This window comes from Spea bombifrons, chromosome 3, assembly GCF_027358695.1.
Source record: "Spea bombifrons isolate aSpeBom1 chromosome 3, aSpeBom1.2.pri, whole genome shotgun sequence".
Lineage (NCBI taxonomy): Eukaryota > Metazoa > Chordata > Amphibia > Anura > Pelobatidae > Spea > Spea bombifrons.
This window is the reverse complement of record NC_071089.1, coordinates 34,422,562-34,446,038: the sequence shown is the minus strand read 5'-3', so window position 1 is coordinate 34,446,038 and position 23,477 is coordinate 34,422,562. Positions and strand designations below refer to the sequence as shown.

At 38.8% G+C, this 23,477-nt stretch overlaps 1 protein-coding gene across 1 annotated transcript in view; it reads left to right on the top strand.

The window, feature by feature from the left end:
• SMYD3 (SET and MYND domain containing 3) overlaps positions 1 to 23,477 on the top strand; it is a 300,287-nt gene that overhangs the window by 207,029 nt on the left and 69,781 nt on the right. Inside the window, exon 6 of the mRNA XM_053459779.1 lies at positions 20,762 to 20,829. Coding sequence (XP_053315754.1) covers positions 20,762 to 20,829 — 68 coding nt within the window. The remainder of the gene's footprint in view (positions 1 to 20,761; positions 20,830 to 23,477) is intronic.

The window sequence follows — 23,477 nt, the reverse complement described above, 5'->3', positions numbered from 1 at the left end:
CCAGCAATGCATGGGGTGGGCCCTAAGATAGCCTTAGGTGGGCTGAGAATATGGTATGAAGTGGGTGGGAGAGAGGATCACTGCTCCCCTGCCTTCAGAAAGAGAAAAGTGACCTGGTGATCTGCCTGAGCAGCACTTCCCCCTTTGACTCCAGGTCAAACCTGCAGTTACCAGGTATGATATATAATGTTCTCCTTGAGCTTTAAAATTCTGAATCCGCCTTGAAAACAAGTGTTATTTGATCCTACATTTTTCTTATATCTTTTTCTGTAACTAAGAACCATTGTTTTAATGCATATCACTTGATTTAATACATTAGAAGCCTCCTTAACCCCTTAAGGACAATGGGCGGTCTCTAAACCCATTGAAAACAATGCATTTTGAGCCCGTACATGTACGGGCTTTGTCATTAAGGGGTTAAGACATAAAGGTATATATAAACATTATTGTGTGTTGAAACCAGATACTCAGGAGAACTTGTGGATCTTGAAGAAATGTTCAAGATAATAATACATTATCTTCAGTTTGGAGCTCTCACAAATCTACTCTATCTTTGTTATCCATGCGTCTTAAATTATGTTGATAATCCACAGATTTTCCAAGAAAATCTTTATTGAATAACGTCCTTATATAAACAGGCACATCGTGTTTTTGTGAGTTTTAGAAAGTATGCAAACAGTTACTTCCTCAATAAATACATGTAACCAAGGAGCAGACGCAAACTGGCATAAGAGCGAATTTCGATTTGGATGCAGCGATTTTTAAAAGTGCACAAAAACAAACTCCAAAGAGGTTAGAACATTCCCAACAATACATCAGATGACTGGTTCCATTTATCGGCTCAATCAGAGGACTACAAACAAAATAGGACTCAAGTTTGTTATGTTTGCAAAATGGTTCCTAAAAAATGTTTCTTGCAGATTTTTTGATTTTTCAAAAAATAAACAATCTGCTTTCACATATGACTGCCATATTGTTTTGTATCTTAAAGGATTGCTGAATAAATAAACCTGTTTTTGTTTGCAGTGATTATGCCAGTTTTGCTTGATTGTGCTATATGCTTATAGCAGACAGTAGAAAAAACACATTTGCACAAAAGAATAGGCACTCTACCAGAAAAATACAGTTTTTGTTTAACTATACACAAATTGGTCAATGTTTCGGCCAAGCCTCACAGGCTTTTTCAAAATTATCGATACTTTAAATTAACTTGATAAAGCCACACTTTATGTTTATTTTTCAGGAAGACCAGAAACACACTTAAATGTCCACAATGCAATATGCAAGTTTAGAGCATTGATTGTTCAATAAGCTGCATAATGTAACAATATTTACAAGTTAATGAAATTTAGAGTTTCTATGTGTACAACTTCTTTTTATGATTTGCATGATTATTTTTCCTTGTTAGGTTATTGCTCCCTTTGTTCATTTATTCTTCTCTTTTGGTGGAGATTATAATTTTTTATTGATTACCGTATTTGCCCGATTATAAGACGAGGTTTTTTCCAGAGCAAATGCTCTGAAAAATACCCCTCGTCTAATAATCGGGGTCGTCTTATAATCAGACCTCAAATAGGTCTGACTATGAGACTAAGATCCAGATCCCCCGCAGCGATGCAGGGGACCTGGATCCTCCTGTGTTATGCCCCCCCACCCTAACTTACCAGTGCTTCTGAGTCCCTGGTGCTTAGTCCGGGCAGCGTGTAGAGCTCTACGCGATTCACGTAGACAACTTCCGCTCAGTCGTGTAGAGCTCTACACGCTGCCCGGACTAAGCACCGAGGACTCAGAAGCACTGGTAAGTTTAGAGGAGGGAGTGTTAAATGGGGGGCATAAGGCATTTCTGGATGCAGAGTGCTCTGTGAAATGCCTTTTAACCCCCTTAATGCCACTCTGCCTCCTGGAATGCCTTATACCTCCCTATATGCCACTCTGCCCCATAATATGCCTTTTAACCCCCTAAATGCCAGAGTGGCATATAGGGGTATAAGGCAATTCTGGAGGCAGAGTGGCACATAGGGGGTCAAAAGGCATATCATGGGGCACAGTGGCATATAGAGGGTTAAAAGGCGTATCATGGGGCACAGTGGCATTTAGAGGGTATAAGGCATTTCTGGGGCAGAGTGGCAAGCCTGGGGGCAGATGTGCATAACTGGGGGGGCAGGCTGAAAAAAAGGAAATAAAAACAAAATATTTTTCTCAATCATAGCTTTTATTAACAAACAATTGTTCACATAGTTTACATGAATTAACATTTACTGGTAAAACTTTTTTCCTACAGGGTCGTCTTATATTCAGGCTTTTTCTTTTTTTCATAAATTAATATTTTGATTTTGGGGGGTCGTCTTATAATCAGGATCGTCTTATAATCGCGCCAATACGGTATATAGCGCCATCATATTCCGCAGCGCTGTAAAATTGAAAGCCTGGCAATTAGCACTGATTTTCGAAACCTCAGGATGCGATGCTTAGAGTTCCTAAGTATGAGTCAGCCTATTGGAGATCTTTTAGCGTTAAGTTAATTCTTACTTTGGATGTAATAGAGGTCATATTTGGTTTTAAAAATAGCCAAGAGATAGCATAACATAATATTTCCAGTTACAATTTTTGATGCTTTTATCTTTTGTTTGGTACCATCAGTTTATTTTACTGAGCCTCGTTAGACATCTGGTGCGCTTATTCAGTGATAGATCAGAGCGTTTTAGCATATCAAACAGTTTCACATCATGTGATGTTTACTGCGTGATTTGCATAATCCATTGCGACATTGTTTGAACATAGCCAAAGGCTCTCTTTTGATTTGCATTATTAAAATGTTTCAATAAATTAATATCCCAGCAGGTTATTTCTATCTCTGGTCTAGAACTAGAGACTTCAGTTTCGCAGTAGAATGTTCAGGGCATGTCCTTACAAACAACAATACACAAGCCTGTTCTCATGAGTACCACATTGGTAGAGTTGTAACTTTTTATCTTGGTTAGTTTCTCTCTCTCTTTCTTTTTTTTTTGCCCAGGAAGGAATGAAATCTGTTCTCAGCTATTTTTTTTTCATGTTTTACAGTTATTTAGCTGTTTAGTTTATTGTAGCCAAGACTTTCATAAATCTATGAATCTGTACATTATACACATCTTAAGAAAGACAAATATACTTGGTTGCTGCTGAGAAGCTAAATGTTACTGCAGTGCTCGCCTTTTTTAAAAATACAGAATGGGATCCTCAATCTGGTAGCCTTATTTGTATTTTTTTCTTATTGCTAAGACAGTGGGAGGCTTTGCCTTGGAATCTGCCCCATGGGTTAAGTATTGACTAAATATTTAATTGAGGAACAAGTGGTTATATGTGACTCTAATGTTTAATGAGCCTGACTATGTTGTTTTACATTATTATTTGGAGAAATTTGGGCCGCTAAAATTCACAGCAACTTGGCCACTGTTAAGAAGTACACAAGCTGAGCTACAGATTCAAAGCCACCTTCAATGGGAACCTAGGTTTCCCTCCTACCTACATAGAGACGTACTAGTGAATTTCCAAAACATTTCTGCAAAGTGCAATTGAGTCTTGGCGCTAACTGTATACCAGTGCTGAACTGGCACTTTAGGGCCAGTGACCCATAAACTTCAAGCATGCAGCACTTGCCCCGAGTGCCTGATGGCCAGTCCCGGGCTTTTCTATACTTGAATTTATTTAATAATTGAATTTATTGAATAATTTAATTTGGCAGAGACTGAGTTTGCAGAGTCAACGCTCTTAAAGCTAATGCCATTACTTCATGGGTCACAGGAGGAACAATCAATGCTGCGTCCCCTGTGAACCTTTTCTCTGGTGGCCTGCTTGTGTGGGAGGAAACTCTGTGTCTTCATTAGCATAGGTCAGTTTTCCTGCAGCAGGAGGAAAAAAATATCTCCGTTACATGAAGACGCCCTATAATCTTTAAGAAACATGGCCCCTGATACTGGTTTATTCCCTGGTTGTATATGTGAAATCTTAAGGTAATTGACTCATTTTTGTACATCAATTACATTGTTGGTCTGTGATGCTGTGATCTTCTCATTAGAAGTGTGTAAAGCCAATTAAATACGCTTTTTGTGAGGAAAGGGTATTTAAGAAAATCCACTATAATATATAGAGTCTTTAAATTCACAAAAAAAGTTTAAAAAAAATTATATATATATATATATATATATATATATATATATACCGACCCCCCAAAATCTAAATATTAATTTAGGAAAAAAACAAAAAGCCTGAATATAAGACTACCCTATAGGAAAAAAGTTTTACTAGTAAATATTAATTTACTTTTATAAAATTTTCATATAGGCATCATATTTTCTATGATTGGCATATAGGGGGTTAAAAGGCATATCATGGGGCAGAGGGGCATATAGGGGGTTAGCAGGCATATCAGAAATGTCTTATACCCTCCTATATGCCACTGTGCCCCATGATATGCCTTATAACCCCCTATATGTCCCTCTGCCCCATGATATGCCTTATACCCCTATATGCCACTCTGGAATATAGGGGGTTAAAAGGCATATCATGGGGCTGAGTGGCATATAGGGGGTTAAAATGCATTTCTGGATATATATATATATATATACTGCTAACAGCAATCACACTCCTATCAAGCCAAGGCAGCCAGTACATGCTGGAACCTGGGGATGTTAGAAGTGTGATTACAGCCTCCCTATGCCATGCTACCACCCCCACCTCCCTTACACATCCATGCTATCACACACACACACTCATTCACAAACATTTAAATACTCATTCATTCCATTAATCACACATACACACACACGCCCAAACCCCCCCACCCCCTTACCTGAACTGCAGATCTCCCACTCGCAGACTTCTGCAGGGGCTCGGCTGTGCGAGCAACTTCTCTGGCGCCGCCCCCAGAGGAAGGAGGGGGGAGGTAGAGTTATGTGAGGACTGTGCTACCTTCCTGTTCTCCCGCTTCTAATAGCAGAGACGCTGCTCGCGATCAAAGCCCGGTAAGCAGCACAGCCGAAGCAGAATGAGGTCTGATTAGAAGACGACCTTGATTATAAGACGAGGGGTATTTTTCAGAGCATTTGCTCTGGAAAAAACCTCGTCTTATAATCGTCTTGTAAGAAGGTTTTGTAAAATGCACACACATACATATATATTACCGTATTGGCTCGATTATAGGCCGCATCCGAACATAGGCCGCACCCTAAAAGTTAGGTGCTTTTCTAAAGAAAAATGTTTCTTAGTAAGAAAACCATAGAATAGATATGCTGCCACTCTGCCCTCCCCCGAGATATGCTGCCACTCTACCCTCCTCCTGAGATATGCTGCCACTCTGCCCTCCCCGAGATATGCTGCCACTCTGCCCTCCCCGATATATATGCTGCCACTTTGCCCTACCCTGAGACATGCTGCCACTCTGTCCCCCCTGAGATATACTGCCACTCTGCCCTCCCCCTGAGATATGCTGTCACTCTGCCCTCCCCCAATATATATGCTGCCACTCTGCCCTACCCTGAGACATGCTGCCACTCTGTCCCCCCCTGAGATATACTGCCACTCTGCCCTCCCCCTGAGATATGCTGCCACTCTGCCCTCCCCCAATATATATGCTGCCACTCTGCCCTACCCTGAGGCATGCTGCCACTCTGTCCCCCCCTGAGATATGCTGCCACTCTGCCCTCCCCCGAGACATGTTGCCACTCTGTCCACCCCCCCCGAGATATGCTGCCACTCTGCCTCCAAGATGTGCCCCCCCAACTTACCAAAGCAGACTCCCGGGTGTCTTGCAGGGCAGCAGGGGACATCTATACGCGTAGACAACTTCCGGTTGATAAAGCGCATCGTGCAGACGTTCGCCAGATGCGGCGATCGTAAACGACCTCCACTGCCGGCACGATGTGCTTTAACAATCTCCCTTGCCGGGACTCCGCCGTGGGAATTCCCGGCAAGGGATATTATTAAAGCACATCGAGCAGACGTGCCGAGGTTGTTTACGCGCATCGCCGCAGCCGGTGAACATCTGCACGATGCGCTTAGACAATCTCTGTGCCGGCACTCCCCCCGTGGAAAGTGCTGGCAGGGGAGGCTGTCTCAGCGTCTTGGAGAGTAGGATGCAGGTCCCCTGCAGCGTTGCAGGGAATCTGTATCCTAGCCCTGCTGCCTGCCAGGCGCCCGGAACTGCATGTCCCGAGCATCGGGCGATACAAATTGCGCATTCCTGCGCTAGACCCCAAATAAAGTGCGGTATTTATTTTTTATGAAGGAGTGTGATGTTTGATTGAATCACCATGACTGTAGGCATGAAAGAGTTATATAAGTTACAATGATAATACATTTAAACAGAGCCATTTATGTCCCTACTTTACCTCTTAATTCTTTTCCCAAAGCTTTTGTTGATTTACTCATCTACAGATAATTATAAACTGTCTTCAATCAAATTATATAATTGCTAACCTCCTGCTAAGATATGTCTTTCATTGTGATGATCCATTTCATTAAGAGTAACAAATCCCATTTGGGATCGCTTACTTTGCTATATTGAAATAATCTGTTATTCTGACCAAAATGCAAAATTCTTCATATTTATAAAACTGAATACTTAATTCCCATGTGGAGTCTAGTTCTCATTATTGCTGTTCATCAATGATTAGACAATGGGTTCCAAGTTTCCAACTTGTTTAAATATGATTTTCTAAAAAAAAAAAAAAAATTTAAGTACGAAAAAAAATACAAACGTTTAGTTCAAGATTCATCTGTGAGCAATAGCTCCTTCCATGAAATGCAATTAACATAAAAAGGACAGTGATGCATCATGATGAATGAGAAGATGGGATGCTACACAAAAAAGGAGCAGAAGGTACTTATTTTAAAGGGGTGGAAGTATAACCCTAAAAAAGTAATGTTTCTAAGCATGTACCAGTATGCACTAAGGTAAATCAGCCATATATGCTATACTTATGAGCACTGTGCATCTATATTGAATATACCAAAATGTATAATTGTAATCTATTTTAAAGAAAAGTGTAGTTTTAAAGAAAAAATACACGTTAGTGGAATGGTAAAACAGTATCCCATGAACAGGAATACATGTATTTTAACATTTTTGGTGTATATTGTGCAGTTAGTCGGCATATGTTACTTATAGATATGCCACTCTGCCCCCCAGATATGCATCTCTACCCCTAGATATGCCACTGTACCCCCCCAGACTTACCAATACATCCCCAGACTCGCTAGGGGTGCGTGTAGACAACCTCTGCTGCTGTTCACCACTTCCGCTGGGGCTTCTATGACGGAGCACCATGTCAGGCCGACGCTCCATCATAGAAGCCCTGACGGAAGTGCCGGCAGCAGCGGAGGCATCACAGATGTTTAGAGTTGGCATGCAGCCCAGGAAGTATTATTATTTTTTATTGATCATTATTATATTATTATTATTATTATTAATATTTTTCATTGATGAATTATTTAGCACTATATAATTCTGTAATTTTCCGTTGCGCTGGTGTATTTGCCTTAGTAAACATGGAGCCCCCATGTCTATCCATGGCCAAGCAAAAAAATTTGCTTTTCTAAAATGATTTTATACATTTTAACAAAGCTCTCTCCTCAAACCACATTATGGTAATATACTGTTTTTCTGGACACTGTATTAAGAGAATGAATCTTGAAAATGTAATGAGGTATATCTTTATCATCTAAAGTGATATGTGTTTTGATCATTTGTCTAGTACATTTTGTAATTTTTTTGTACACGAGTAAAAGTAATGGGATATTACATGTGATTAAAAATCCAATTCATTTTTTAAACAACCTTAGAAGTGTTATATGTCATAGCTTTATAGTACAGTCTTTTGTAAATTAAGAATGAATAAACCTCAGTTGGACATGGAAACTACCGAGGTAGGATATATTTGATCAAAATTTCTGAAAGTATCAGAGAATTAAAATAGTTTGATGGTGGCATGGACAGAATGTCAGGTCCAGAAGCCTGAAACCTCGACCAGTAGCACGTGGCCAGAAGTAGCCAAGGTTCACTGAGAAGTAATACCATTATGACATGCTGTATGACAGCATTATATTCAGATGAAAAATGAAAAGTGTGGAATCTAGTGGTAAATATTGAGTATGCTTTGGGAGGTTTAAAAAGGGACTGACTCAGAAACTCTTCAAATAATCAGCATTTAAAGATGCTGCTCTAGCCTCTCTGTTACACATTTGCAATTTAATACGGACTTGAAAAAACATAATCACCGGTATTGTTGAATGGCCAAATTGTAGCCAGAAAGATTTCTTTACTCACGTAAAATGTTGCCTCGTTAATAATTTTTGCCAGGTCTCTTATTGGTCATATGACACAAAAGGAGGCACTGAAAGGTTGTTCCCATAGAAACTGAAAACGTTTCTGTGTTGTTTTTATGTGATTGAACCATCAGAGGAAAGAATAATTTGATGGATCTGCTACTGTTTATTTGCTGAACCTACTAAAGAGTGAAATTAATGCTTTTTTTCTAGGTGGAACAGCACCTTTAATTAGCCATTACAAAATGTGGTGACAACCAAAGGGTTCTAATAAAGAAATCTATTACTTGTCTGGAGTTAAAGCTGTTTTACATTTCTAGTATTCAAAAAGACATTTTAACTGTGATGAGAAAAACATCAGGTGGCGTGCTTAGATGTCATTTACTCAGAGTAGAATATGAAATAGTTCCAGATTGTATGACCCTGAAAATCCCTTCATTTACCCTTTTTTTGAGACTGGGTAGAATCTGGATTCGTTCCCAGGTATAACAGTAAGGCACATATACTTTTCTTAATATATTTTATGTCAAGCTTAGTTGCTCTTTGATGGGGTGGAAATATAGTGTGAAAAAAACAAAAACCGCACTCGTTAATGGCTTCTTTCTTGTTGGTCGTTGGTTATAACCCTTATGCCAGGCATAAGGAGTAAGCAAAGACACTGCAGTTGGAAATGCACTACATGCCACATCACAAATTTGTGGTAGGTGGAATTTCTTCTTTGAGCAGTAGTTTAGATTTAATTAATGCTACACACTAACTGAATTGTCACCTATTCTATAAAGGAAGCAATGTACTTAAATGTATCTCTATGGTGAAAGCATAGAAAATGCTTTTTATATATACCACCTAGGTAAAAAAAAAAAAAAAAAATCGTAAAAATATTATGCATTTTTTAATTATGCAAAATGCACATTAATTGCACACATTGACAGATATTTTTATCTCTAATCATTAAAACTTACCTTTCCTTAACGAATCAGGAATATAAATAATAGTGCCCATACATTATACATATCCATTAATTGCATAATTAATTATACAGTCTAACATTCCTTTCCTAAGGGAATTAATGTGAATGAATTATTTACCAATTTTAATCCCAGTCCCTTTTTACCAAAGGATTAACAGTAATAATAAATTATATAGTTAACCTATTTTACCTTGTTCTCAGAAGGGAGAGTTAATTGTGTATTGACATTGTATATGAAACATATACCACCCATTCTCATATATATATATATATTTAATACAAAACAAAGTATTGCAGCTATTACAAATTCTTTTTTTTACTATTTCCACTCTTTATTTTTATTCATGATTTTTTTTAATTGAAATTTCAATTTTTTTTAGAAGAAAAAGTCTGAATGAAAATGACTATGTCAGAAAGGGAAGCGTATATAACATAAAAGTAAAAGGAGGCTGGTAAGGGAGAAGTGAAAATGAGAAGAACGGGAAGGACAAACCTGAATAAAGATACAGCCCCTGGGGAGGAGTGCTCCATCCACCAGAAATAATAATACGTTTTATGTTTACTTTTTATTTTATATATAAACAGTGAAGGAAAAAATTATTTGATGCCCTGCTGTTTTTGTACGTTTGCCCACTGACAAAGACATGATCAGTTTATAATTTTAATGATAGGTTTATTTATTTAACAGTGAGAGACAGAATAACAACAAAAAAAAATCCAGAATAACGCATTTCAAATAAGTTATAAATTGATTGGCATTTTACTCAGTGAAAAAAGCATTTGATCCCCTATCAATCAGCAAGATGTCCTGCTCCCTCTCTTAGTGTGTGCTCCTAATCTCAGCTTGTTACCTGTATAAAAGACACCGGTCCACAGAAGCAATCAATCAGATTTCCAACTCTCCACCATGGCCAAGACCAAAGAGTTGACCAAGGATGCCAGGAACAAGATTGTAGACCTACACAAGGCTGGAATGGACTACAAGACCATCGCCAAGCAGCTTGGTAAGAATGTGACAACAGTTAGTGTGATTATTCACAAATGGAAGAAACACAAAATAACTGTCAATCTCCCTCTGGGGCTCCATGCAGGATCTCACCTTGTGGCCTTTCAATGATCATGAGAACAGTGAGAAATCATCCCAGAACTACACGGGAGGATCTTGTCAATGATCTCAAGGTAGCTGGGACCATAGGTAACACGCTACGCCGTGAAAGACTGAAATCCTGCAGCGCTCGCAAGATCCCCCTGCTCAAGAAAGCACATGTACAGGCCCGTCTGATGTATGCCAGTGAACATCTAAAAGATTCAGAGGAAAACTGGGTCAAAGTGTTGATGAGACCAAAATCGAGCTATTTGGCATCAACTCAACTCGCCGTGTTTGGAGGAGGAGGCATGCTGCCTACGACCCCAAGAACACCATCCCCACCTTCAAACATGGAGGTAGAAACATTATGCTTTGCGGGTGTTTTTCTGCTAAGGGGACAGGACAACTTCACTGCATCAAAGGGACGATGGATGGGGCCATGTACCATCAAATCTTGGGTGAGAACCTCCTTCGCTCAGCCAGGGCATTGAAAATGGGTCGTGGATGGGTATTCCAGCATGACAATGACCCAAAACAAGACAACAAAGGAGTGGCTCAAGAAGAAACACATTAAGGTCCTGGAGTGGCCTAGCCGGTCTCCAGACCTTAATGCCATAGAAAATCTGAGCTGAAGGTTCAAGTTGCCAAACGTCAGCCTCGAAACCTTAATGTCTTGGAGAGGATCTGCAAAGAGGAGTGGGGCAAAATCCCTCCTGAGATGTGTGCAAAAACATCTGACCTCTGTAATTGCCAACATGGGTTTTGCCACCAAGTACTAAGTCACGTTTTGCAAAGGGGTCAAATACTTATTTGAAATGTGTTATTCTGTGTGTTCTTGTTGTCATTCTGTTTGTCACTTTTCAAATAAACCTACCGTTAAAATCTGATGTCTGTCAGTGGGCAAACGTACAAAATCAGCAGGGGATCAAATCATTTTTTCCTTCACTGTGTGTGTATATATATATATATATATATATATATATATATATCCTCAGTGCTTGTAATATAGATACCCAGCAGAAAGTAGCATTGAGTCAAATGCAGCTTGCTCCCCCTGAGAGGTAAGACAAATTGGTTATGACGTCCCTTTAATGTTAAAAATGGTACATGATGCAAGCAACTATTTTAACCTATTTTGGAACAATGCCTTATACTACAGATTTTCCTTTTAAAATATTGCATGTGAAACACATCATAATACCCACTGGTATCACATTTTGCTGTCAGAACACATTGGAATCCCAAAACATTGACTTGTAAAGGCAAGATCAATAATGAGTTTGGAATGAGGAACAGAAAATCAATATTGATATATATTAGCATTTTCGTGACCTTTCAGTTCATATAAATGCCATCTAAATAAATTACCTTTAAGAAAGGTGTGAACATTTGGTTAAAAGCAACTCTACTCGTATTGATATGCAGTCATTTCAAAGCAACTTTCGGTATAATATATCATAATCATATAGTCATATCTCTGTGACTTTAGTCGTAGCATGTCGTAGATATTCCTGTTTAGAATACGCTTGTGAATTCAGTTTATTTATCCAAACTAAAATAAAGGGCACTAAATTTTGATGGATGAGAAAAATACTGGTACTGGGTTAGCCTGGCCCACAGCCAAGCTTCGGTTCCAAGCCTGAAATATTTCTGGATGGACCCTGGTTTAGAGAGACATCTATGCTTCAATGTACGTTGAGGTTATATGAAATGTCAAGTTTAGAGAAGTTGAAATATACAGAATTGTTAAGGGTCATTGTTCTTTTTTGGTTAGTTTGTACCCGTTTCTTTATTTTCTGGTCAGTGACAATGATTTTAATTGTAGCTGTCTTTTCTTTAGATAAAAACACCAAGAAGCCTAAAGTAAAAAGTTAGATTCAATTTCAAAGAAGCATCAAAGAAGGACAGTCAAACCTTATCATTTCCAAATACCTTTATGAACTTCTTTCAGAGTACTATTATATATATAATCAATATATATTAAGTCATCACTGACTTTTTAAATTAGGTTTCTGCTCCGTCATGTACCAGTAGGGCACAGAAAAATTCATTCAGGGTCAAAGTAATTTAAAATGAACACACCAAGATTGTAGCCTGCTACCTGAGTTATTGTTGCCTCTCAATTATCTTAATTGATCATATGGACAGAAATACACATCATATTAATATACACTGGGCTTTGTTGTTCTTTTTATGTTGCCACATGTATTCCATTTACTGTTGGTGCCGTTGTACTGACTTAGACATAATTTTGCTTTAGTCTAATGACGATTCACATGAAAGGTTTGACTGTTTAATTTGTTATTTTTTATGCATTCAATATTCAAAATATAACATCGCATCAACGTCATACAACATATAAATATGTTTACAAAAACATAAAACATCCGCAAATAGTTGTTTTAGGATTCACTGTTTAATAAAAAATCTGGAGGTGTACAACATTTTAAAGGGACAATCTACTACCCTTAGGTCTTAGGGTTGATTTATTAAATACTGTATTATGCATTGTTTGCCTACAAGGAACACGCCTGCCGAAGAGCCTGCAGCTCCAGAGCTGCAGCCTACTGCTCCTTCAGCTATCTGATCTCCCATGAAAACTCACCCACAAATCAATAGGAGTGTCAAATGCACATGCATTATACCCCCGGGAAATCTCATGTGAGCCAGCACTGGAACTGGCTGGTATTGAGAATCTGCACTGCTACGGAGGAGATGGGACAATGTCTTCTTTCCCTGGGGCAGGGGAGCGGTGTATGGCCATATCTACTCCTGGCCCATGTTCTACCTACTATTTCCCCTTTTTCTTTTGATCCCTACCTACACTCCCTCCCACAAAGACACCCTGGGGGTAGCCCCACGCACGCATGTGGCTAACCATGCCCCCACATGAAGCCACTCTTCCAAAAGAGTTCCCAGGTATGCCAATTGAGTTGTTCATATTTCTAAATGATAACAATGATTTACTCATGCAAGGCTGTTTTGTTTATTATAGCAAATACAAAGTGTAATACAAATGCAATTGTAATAGAATGATTCTATCAATAACACAAATTAAAACAATTTAAATAAAAAATATATCTCGTAGGTTTACATATGTTAACCTTGGCTCTGTCTGTTGGAAACGTTATGCACAACCCGGCAGCTTCCTTGGTTTTACTGGTCGGTGGCCAATCAAGGTCTGACCAGAAACCATGACTAATTTTTGGCATGTCCATCCTTTTTGTGATTTACCCAGAGTAAAGATGGCCTGATAGTGTTGTTTTCTTGCTCAGCTGATTCGTAAGCACTGTCCATCTGGTAGAATAACACAAATTATAGCTGCTTGTTTGAAGTTCCCAGTCTTGCTGAAGGAAAACTTTATTGACCCTCTGTATGCCCCCAGCTCAGATAATTAAAGTTCTCTTACAGGTGTCTGCACGGTTGTGATGTTGAGACAACAAGAGAAATGCAGCCAACAAGTAATTCCCACCGTAATAGAAATCTGGATTTCAGTAAATGTGTTATTATTTCACTGAGGAGTTCCTGCTGGGTTTCCCACTATTATTCATTCACAGTCCTTCTAGTTTTTAATTTTAGTTCCTATAGCATATGGAGACTGCTGGCTGCATTAGGTACAATATCCCATATGTCTTCATTTAACAGATATTGAAATTGATGAACTACATACTTTACAGAAGTAGTATTTAGGTCATATTTTATCAATTTAACCTTTTCAATTGTGAGTTTAGTACGGAAGACAATGGACCAATATAGTTCAAGCTTGGATTATCTTCATACATTGCATCTCAGTTTACTTGGTTGTCATATTTGAAAACATAGTAACAGCAATCCTGAATTGGTCAGGACTAGAATTGGTAGGCCTCGTATTACACATTTATATTATTTGAGCCTGTGACTGGCTTAGCGCACCGACATTTTTTCTTTTCCCTGTTTGCACATATTTGAGGTTGTTGGCTCCTCATCAGTCTGGTTGCAGCTTGCTGTCCAGGGGTTAATGGGGAGGAGGTTTAATTGCACCTCCCCCAACACATTAATAAGGTTTTGGTAGCAGTATAAACCGCTTTGTGTGTCCACTACGTAGGAGGTGAGAGTAGGTTCTCACCCTATCAAGAGTGTGCCTTGACGTGGCGGGTGAGCTTAATTATGCTTTGGCCAATTCATATAACCAAAACCTCTCATTTATATTATGTTTATATATTTGTTGCCAACTTTATTAGGGTAAGAAGCGCAGACAGTTTTTGTTTTTTGTATACATTGTACAGCCAATACACTGTTTCTTGCTGCATGCTTACACCTGTTCGGTAGGCCTCGTATTATACATTTGTATTATTTGAGCCTGAGACTAGCTTAGCGCACCAACATTTTTTCTTTTCTAGAATTGGGTGGGCCAGCCATGGAGTGGTTCGAGCTGAGCAGAGCTCGAGCTCATGTTATTCCATCCCTGTGCTATGCTAAAAGCTATGTATAAAGTAGAAGGACCCATGTAACAGTAAGTAAGAAAGGAACAAGTTAAATATCTTGTGTTTATCTGCATATCCTCGCCTTAAGGGCTTTGGGAACTTTGTACTTTGTAATTCATAGTACAATTGCTGTCAGACATGCTCATAATGGCATAAGCGTATTTTTCTTTCCTGTATCGTGGCAGTGCTGGTGGTGGTAGGGATTCTCATATAGGCATACTTAATCTGTGAATAGAGGTTTCCAGAAAAACAAGATATGTATCAGGTCAAGCAGTATGCTTTGTAGTTTCTGGGGTCAAGTAAGAACATATGGTTTTAGACCTCATTTGAACATCACTGGGAGATTTATGTAGAATATGTATCCTGCTTTATATTATACATTACATAATCACACAATGCTATTAATCTGTTCTTATCAAATGTCAACACCACACTGAATGACAAACTCCAAGGGCACTGAAACAGGTGGGATAATAGCATGCTAAAAACATTAAGTATTTACAAAAAGCAGTCAATGGCACCCCCTAATAAAAATTCCAGAGCGGCAGAGGCAAGATATTTGCATTTCAAGCCCTCTAACTTCAAACTATTTTTGCTATCAGATATTCATAGTGCTTACTAGTAAAGGCAACACTGAATGCGTATTAGAATAAATAAAGAAATATGGAAATGTTACAAAAGATTCTAAAATGATATCTTGGTGTTAATACAGATAAAATACAGATACAAATAAAACCAACTTACATTTTTTTTACAGCAGATTTTTTTTATCTAATTACCTCGATATAAACTTTTAACATTAAAAACCTTTTGATGCCATACATATAGAATGTCAGCAAATTATATAGCACTATTACAATAGGGGGCTAGTGAAAATTAACATTCAAATAACAATATACAATAACAAGTTAAGAAGGAGAAGACGGCTTTGCTCTTGGAAGCATACATTCTATTAGTACAATGGTATGGCCAAGACTGGTTGGAAAATTTTGGAACAAATTAAGAATGACCAATAAGATTTACTTTTATGATTGTGGGGAATAGAATATAGAAGATACTTGGTAATCTGTTGCTCCTTGAGATGCATTTGAGAAAAAGACAAATGGGAGTAATCCTAAAGCAGAGGAAAAATGCTAAGGAAGGAATAGACAGTGGCTTTTTAAAAATAAAAGAATATCGAACTCTACATCTGTTTTTGAGGGTCAGACAATCTCAGCTGCAAGGAACACATCATTTTTACGATTAGCTGGGGTTATAACATGATCAGCTATTAAGCAAATGGTGCCTCTACCCTGCTAATAAATTGAATCTTACTTTACTTCTACAATAATCAAGTATTATGTACTGCAGTTAGTAGTCGCTATATTTACACAAAACATAATAGCTTAACTTCCAGAGGAGAACTGGAAGAAGATTACAAAGGCACAGAACAACAAGTGGTGAATCGGCCTTTAACAATGATGGCTATACAAACCTTTGATCCATCGAGGGATCACCTCAGTCATCTTAGTAAAATCAAGCTTGGTCAAAGCCTTTGTCATTTGACATATGATCTCCTAATACAAACAGAGATGTGTACACTAAACTATATTCCTTTAAGGGTTGAAAAGTATAAGGAAAGGGATTGATCCTAGAGTCCACAAAATTATCTGCACAAAAATCTTCCATGCACACTCATATAGAGCAAAACAACGATTATAAATAAAGCAACATTTATACCTAAACCCGTCTTTGTTGAAGTCAATGGAAATATATACATTCTTAATATTATTTGTTGTTTTATATAGTGCAATCATATTCTGCAGTGATGTACAATTGGCTAAACTGGACATTACAAGTAGTATATATCATCCAATGTATTATCCAGGACCAGTATGAAGGGGAAATAATGTTGGTTAGGCTAGGTTTCCATTTGTTTTTTTTTTGCCAAAAAACGCCCATAAAAACGCCAATAGCGCCACCTGGCGTTTTTTTAGTGGAAAAACGCAGCAGCCAGATGTTAGCTGTTCTTCAATAGGAAATCGCAAAATGCCATTTCCACTTGGCGTTTTTCTGTCTGGCGTTTTTTTCAGTCCTCTTTGGCGTTTTTCTGCTTTTTTGGGCTCTGTGGCAGTTTTTCAAAATCGCAGCATGTTGACACTCTGGCGTTTTTTGCAAGAAATCTTGGCGTTTTTTCTCCAATAGAAGTCTATGGGAGAGAAAAAATGCCATGAAAAAGCCATGTGGGTTTATTGCCTTGGCGTTTTTTATGGCGTTTTTTCCACAGTTACAATGCAGAGGATGGACCCAGTATCTGTGTGTCCTACGAGAAATAGGCTGAAAACAAACAGTTTCACACAAAACAAAGTCCTGGACTGGTTCATATTGAATTTTACACCATTTGGAACAAACATGCCATTACAAACAAACATACCCAATGCATCAACTGGATCCTGCGTGCCAAAAGCAACAGCAAACAATTTGCACCATCATTTGGGGCCAATCTTCCCAGAGGAGCAGACATTCAGAATAAAGCATGCCTTACAAACCACAGAAAAGAGACAAAAGGGCCTACCAAGTAAATGACATCAGGAGAGGGCAGATACTTGCCATTTATCCTAATCCCTTTTAGCTGGGTGAAACTTCTAACTTGTAAAGGCTGGAAAAACTGCCTAAGGTCAAAAAAAGCAATTTCCACAGAAAGGCTAAAACGCCAGAAAAAACTGCAGAAAAAACGCCAAAACGCAGGTAAATGCAGTGGCAGTTTTCTTGGCAGTTTTCCTGGCGTTTTTCATCAAGAAAAAAATGCCGGACAAAAACCCAAGTGGAAACCTAGCCTTATAGAGATGGATACTGGGGGTGATACATATGGTGGTTTGGGGGGACATGACTTATGATGTGGATGGGTGTGATGACGGTCAGGGGCAGCTCTACACATACATACATACACACACATTCTTTCTCCAACACCTTACGCGCATACACATACATACACACCCAATCTTACAACTTACACATGCATACCGTACATACACACACACAGCCAGTCCAACACCATATACTTACACATATGAACAAATATGCACACATATATACCCTCTCTACCCTCTCTAGATACTATACACTTACACATACATACAATTTTTAAATTAAAATTAATGATATAGGCATCTCTGTTATTTTGTATGTCTCTCAATCAGGCCCGGACTGGGACAAAAAATAGGCCCGGGCATTTCAGACTGAGCATCCCATTTTTATGAAAAAACATATAGACATATAAACATATGTACATACATAATACTTGGTCATTCAACATGGGAAGCCTGAAGCCACAATTTAGTGCGACTAATCCTTGAAATTAATATTATAGAGTAAATAACACAATACCTTATCTTTTCCACTAAATGATGTCAGGGCCTTGAATGTTTTGTCCCCTGAAGTCACTACAAATTCAGGAGGGCGTTTTATCTCTGGATAAGTAAAAATGAAATAGTTCCTACTGTAAATTAAGGAAACAAATAACCAAACACACACACCAGGACAGGCTGTGCCACACCAACACCCAGACACACACCCCAGGACAGTTAAAAAAGAAAAAAATGGTTCAGCACACAGGAAGCTGGGTTCTAGCAGGAAAAAAGGGACAGCATAAACCCTCTTGAAGTATACGAACACAGAAAAGAACCCCAGCACTCCAATCAGCTTCCAATCCTTAGGTTACTTTATTCAGAGAAAGCAAAACAAAAAAAAAGCAACGTTTCGGCCAAACAGAGCCTTTTGAGCTTGACAAAGTGGACAACCTGTTCTACTGCACAGGGGAAGCAGACGTGCAGCATGGTCATGTGACATACGTGACGTACGTAACGTGACTCCATTGGATTCCTGCGTCCCCCTGGCAGTAGAAGAGACGCTGCTCGCGTGCCTCTGCCAGGTAAGTAGCGGGCCCGCTACTAGAGTGGCGGGCCCGGTCGCAGTTGCTGCGGGCTTAAGGGCTAGGTGCCCCTTTTGCCCTGCGGTAAGGACGGCTGCATAGGCCCAGTCAGTCTGGTCCTGACTGGGCCTATTTTAAGGTAGGGGCCTGGAGCTGCAGCTCCATCACCCCCTATGTCAATCCGGCCCTGCTGCCGCCCGGCCCACCGGGCGAATGCCCGGTGTGCCCGATGGCCAGTCCGGGCCTGCTCTCAATTGATCTACACCATCAGTGCAGGGTTTGCAGAACTATCTCTGTTTCCACGTGGTTTTCATTTCATCTATACCCGCAATGCAGAGTTGCATTCAGTTGATGGACAGCCTGTGCGTCTGGAAACTTTCTAGATTTCAACCCAAGGCTCTGGAAATCCGTTCTAATTGCCAGGCCTCTAGAAACCACTCCTAGCAGAGGTTATGCCCACTCACTGCCCCTTTTTATGGCTAGTTCCACCTTATTTAAAGCTAGCTCTCACTTATCCCCTTTTCCTGTCCCCTGCGAGGAGCAGGAGGAGGAAAGCTCAGGATGGGGATTTACTCTGGGATGTTCCTAGGTAAGTATGTAAGTGGTATATTCACTAAACTGGGACATTGTAGGAAAGGATTAACTACTTCTGCAAGAGTAGTTTGGTGCACTGACCTTATGTTGTCAATGTATTATACAGGACCAGTTCAACTGTTCAGCCCTTCTTGCATGAGAAGCTTGCCGGGCTTAGTATCATTTAATGCATACATTTGTCTAATTTAAATGACTAAGGGATTTTAGAACACTTTTTCCTCCAAGCTGATATTGTGACGCATATTGCCATGTTCTTTTATTAATGATTTCTTAGTTTACTCTTATATGAACGTAGTCGCATTTACATACATTTGTGTATTTGTATAGGTATGCATTATGCAGTGTCAGGAATTTGTGCTTTATAATGCATAGCATTACAGGAACATCTCAACTTATTACAACTCACCATTTAGTAAATAAACATCTCATGGCAGTGCATATTTGGTAAATTGTATTTTATTGAAGCAGTTTGTTGTCAGTACTTAATTTGAATACATCATACAGCAGAGATAATGTAAGTAAATTACATCATTACATAACCAAGCATAGCCATACACCCAGTGTTCGCCTGCGCCAACCGACAGACCCCTGGGACCATGGCAGTGCATACTATTTTTCTGCATACTGCAGTATGTATTCACCAGTTATTTAAACAATTAGTATTGTGTAGTATGAGGCCTACCAAACAGGCATGAGCATGTTGCAAATACAGTGTATTGGCTGTACAGTGTATACAAAAAAACAAAAACTGGGAAAAGAAAAAATGTTGGTGCGCTAAGCTAGTCTCAGGCTCAAATAATACAAATGTATAACATGAGGCCTACCAAACAGGTGTAAGCATGCTGCAAATACAGTGTATTGGCTGTAGAATGTATACACAAAAACTGTCTGCGCTTCTTACCCTAATAAAGTTGGCAACAAATATATAAACATAATATAAATGAGGTTTTGGTTATGTGAATTGTCCAAAGCATAATAAAGCTCACCCGCCACGTCAAGGCACACTCTCAATAGGGTGAGAACCTACTCTCACCTCCTACATAGTGGGCACACAAAGCAGTTTATACTGCTACCAAAACCTTATTAATGTGTTGGGGGAGGTGCAATTAAATAATAAGGTTTAATAAGGTTTTGGTAAATTTGTAGCTGTGAGACTCTTTAGGTAAAGGCACCATTATTCTGCATGTAATTTACGGCTAGTCACTCTGTCGCTATATTATTTATTCTTGGCTTGTTTGCTGATGCTAATGTATCCAATGAAAGCTAGTAAAAATATTGAATGTGACCCATGTTTGACAAGGAGGGCTGCCCTACCTATGGATTTTAAAGCCTCCAAGAGCTCTTTGCCGAATCTGATAGTCTTTGTTTATTGAATGTGTCTTTCCTCCTGGTCAAAAACCTCACTGATCCTGGATTTATTTTGCTTGTTTTTACAGGTGACCTGTAACAGCTTCACCATTAGTGATGGGGAGATGCAGGACGTTGGTGTTGGCCTGTTTCCCAGGTAATACATACAGCTGCTTCATTCACAGTGGTTACGTTGAGTATTTAAGTTCCTTTGGTAGCCAGAGGGGCTTATCAGAAGAAAACTACTTCCACTGTTCAATTACAAGGAAACGAAGGGTGGGGGAGAAAAATAATTTGGTTTAGAACATGTTTTCAGAATGCCTCAGTACCAGTTGAAGAAATTATTTATATAGGTTGAGACTGATGGCTTTTTGTTTAAGTAAAGCATGTGGTTTTCACTAAGGATGGAAACAAGTTAAAAGCTGTAACTTAGAGCCTTCGTTTATATTTCTGTCCCCTAAAAAGGCCATGGTAACATAAGCAGAAAGAAGGAAATGAACTTTCATTCCTTACCTTAACTGTTAGACTTTAGCACAGCTGGAAACTTGTGTCAAGTGTTCTTACAATTCCCTTAAATTAGTAGTAGTGCTTAGTTTCATATATCCGGTTTCTTCACCCTTTCTAAATATCTTAAATTCAATGTTTTTTTTATTGTTCAACAAATTATTTATTTTAAAAAAGTAATCTAAGGGACATGGATCCAATCTACAAAACCCTCCAAAATTTCTCCTTTAGAATATTTGACTGAATAATGATATTGCTTTATAAATCTCTTCGAGTTTGTTACATTTACCCATATACAGTGCTGTGATAAAGTATTTTGCTCGATTTCTTCTATTTTTGCATATTTCTCACACGTAACTGTTTCAGATCAGTAAACTACTTTTATTTATTGGACAAAGAAAACACAAAATGCAGTTTTAACTTTCATGTATAGAGGGGGGGGGCTATCCGACCCTACCTGGCCCTATGTAAAAAAAAAGTAATTAACCCCTTAGATTCTAAATTCAATTGATATATATGGGTTAAAAATTCCTCAAAAAGTGCATTGAGTAAAGAACTACAAGCCTCACTTGCCTAAATTTTAAGTTAAAGTCTGTGTTCATGATCCACAATAAAAAAGAGACTGTGCAAAAATGTCATCCATGGGAGAGTTACAAGGCAAAACTGTTGACCAAAAAGAACAAAAAGGTTTGTCTCACATTTGCCTCAAGACTTTTGGGATAATATTCTGTGGACTGATAAGGGTGTTAGCCTTACATCTACGATAAAGCTAACACAGCATTCCACAACAAGAACATCATGCCAACAGTCAAGCACGGGGATGGTAGTGTGATGGTCTGGGGCTACTTTGCTGCTTCAGGTCCTGGGCAACTTGCCATAATTTGTGAAACCAAAATATCTGGCCATCAGTTTGTGACCTAAAGCACAAGTGCATTTGGGTTACACATCACGGCAAAGATCCGAAGCACACAAGCAAGTCCACCTCTGAATGACTCAAAAGAAACAAAATGAAGCTTTTGGAGTGGTCTAATTCTCATAACGTTCTCACTTAAAAAGGCAGTTCTGGCTGAAAAACCCAATGTGGCTGAATAAAAATAAGTTTGCCAAGAAGAGTGGGCCAAAGATTCTCAAGAATTTCCTCCACAGCCATGTTGGCAGTTATCACAAATGATCAATTGCAGTTTCTGGGACAGTTATCCCCATATTTTACTCCTCTATGCAAGTAGTCTAATGACTCTATTAAATATAATTATATTTTTACAATAAATTATGTGCTCAAATTATATCTACACGGTTTCATTACACATGTTACTTGTATTCTTATATTTTGTATTTGCACACAGAAATTTTGAAGGATTAACTCTTTCATGTAGATATTTGTTTTTGATGTATGGAGGCTCCCAATGTGCGACAGACTGTTTTAGCAGAAAAATTTTGTGCTATAGAAATGTCATAGCTAGCAAGTATTCTGAGCTCCTAGAAAAGAGAAATATCAGGTGAGGAAAAGGGGCAGAAGGATTTTGGTCCTAAAGAGAGACACTTTAAACCCTCTGAGCCCTTTATGCGTAGTCTAACGGAGAAGCTATGTGTTCAATAAAGACATTAAAACATATAATTGTGGGTTATTACTTGAAGCAGACTCTGTTTGTGTATTATCACTTAGTTGAAGAACAGATCAAATTGAATGACCAGTATATGCTGAAATCCAGGTTATTCCAAATGGCTCACATACATTTTCCAGCAACCGTAAGCGCTGTTGATGGGACAGATCTTTCACCTGTTCCTTCAATATCTTATAATTTGATACCTGAACTTCTAAGGGAGGCATGTCTTCCAAGTGTCCCTCTTCTGTAGGGACGGTCTCTCTTTGGGAACCAAATCGCTGTTACTCTTTTTTTTTCTATTCCTAATGGCACTCTTGTCTAGGACCTCTGAATATTTGATGTAATATAAAACAGGCCGGTGCACAAATAAAACACATTAATATGTGTATATAAACAGTAGAGAGATAAAAAAAAACACTTTGGGGGTGGTAGGGGGGACTACTTGAAACAAGAAAAGCTATAAATCATGATGCCACTTAAGAAGTCTTGCCTAGTTAGTCTGCCTAGTTAGCAGTGCCTCTCACCATTGTTCAGAGACTAAAAAAAGTGTGTGTGCTTGGGGGGGTTACAGGTTTATTTCCTTTAATCCGGGGATACAGGACACACATAAATACAGGAACTAGCCTAGGACTGAATGATAACTATTGGAGATTCTGTCACATCTTATGACCATAGTATGCTTAGCCCACCACTACGC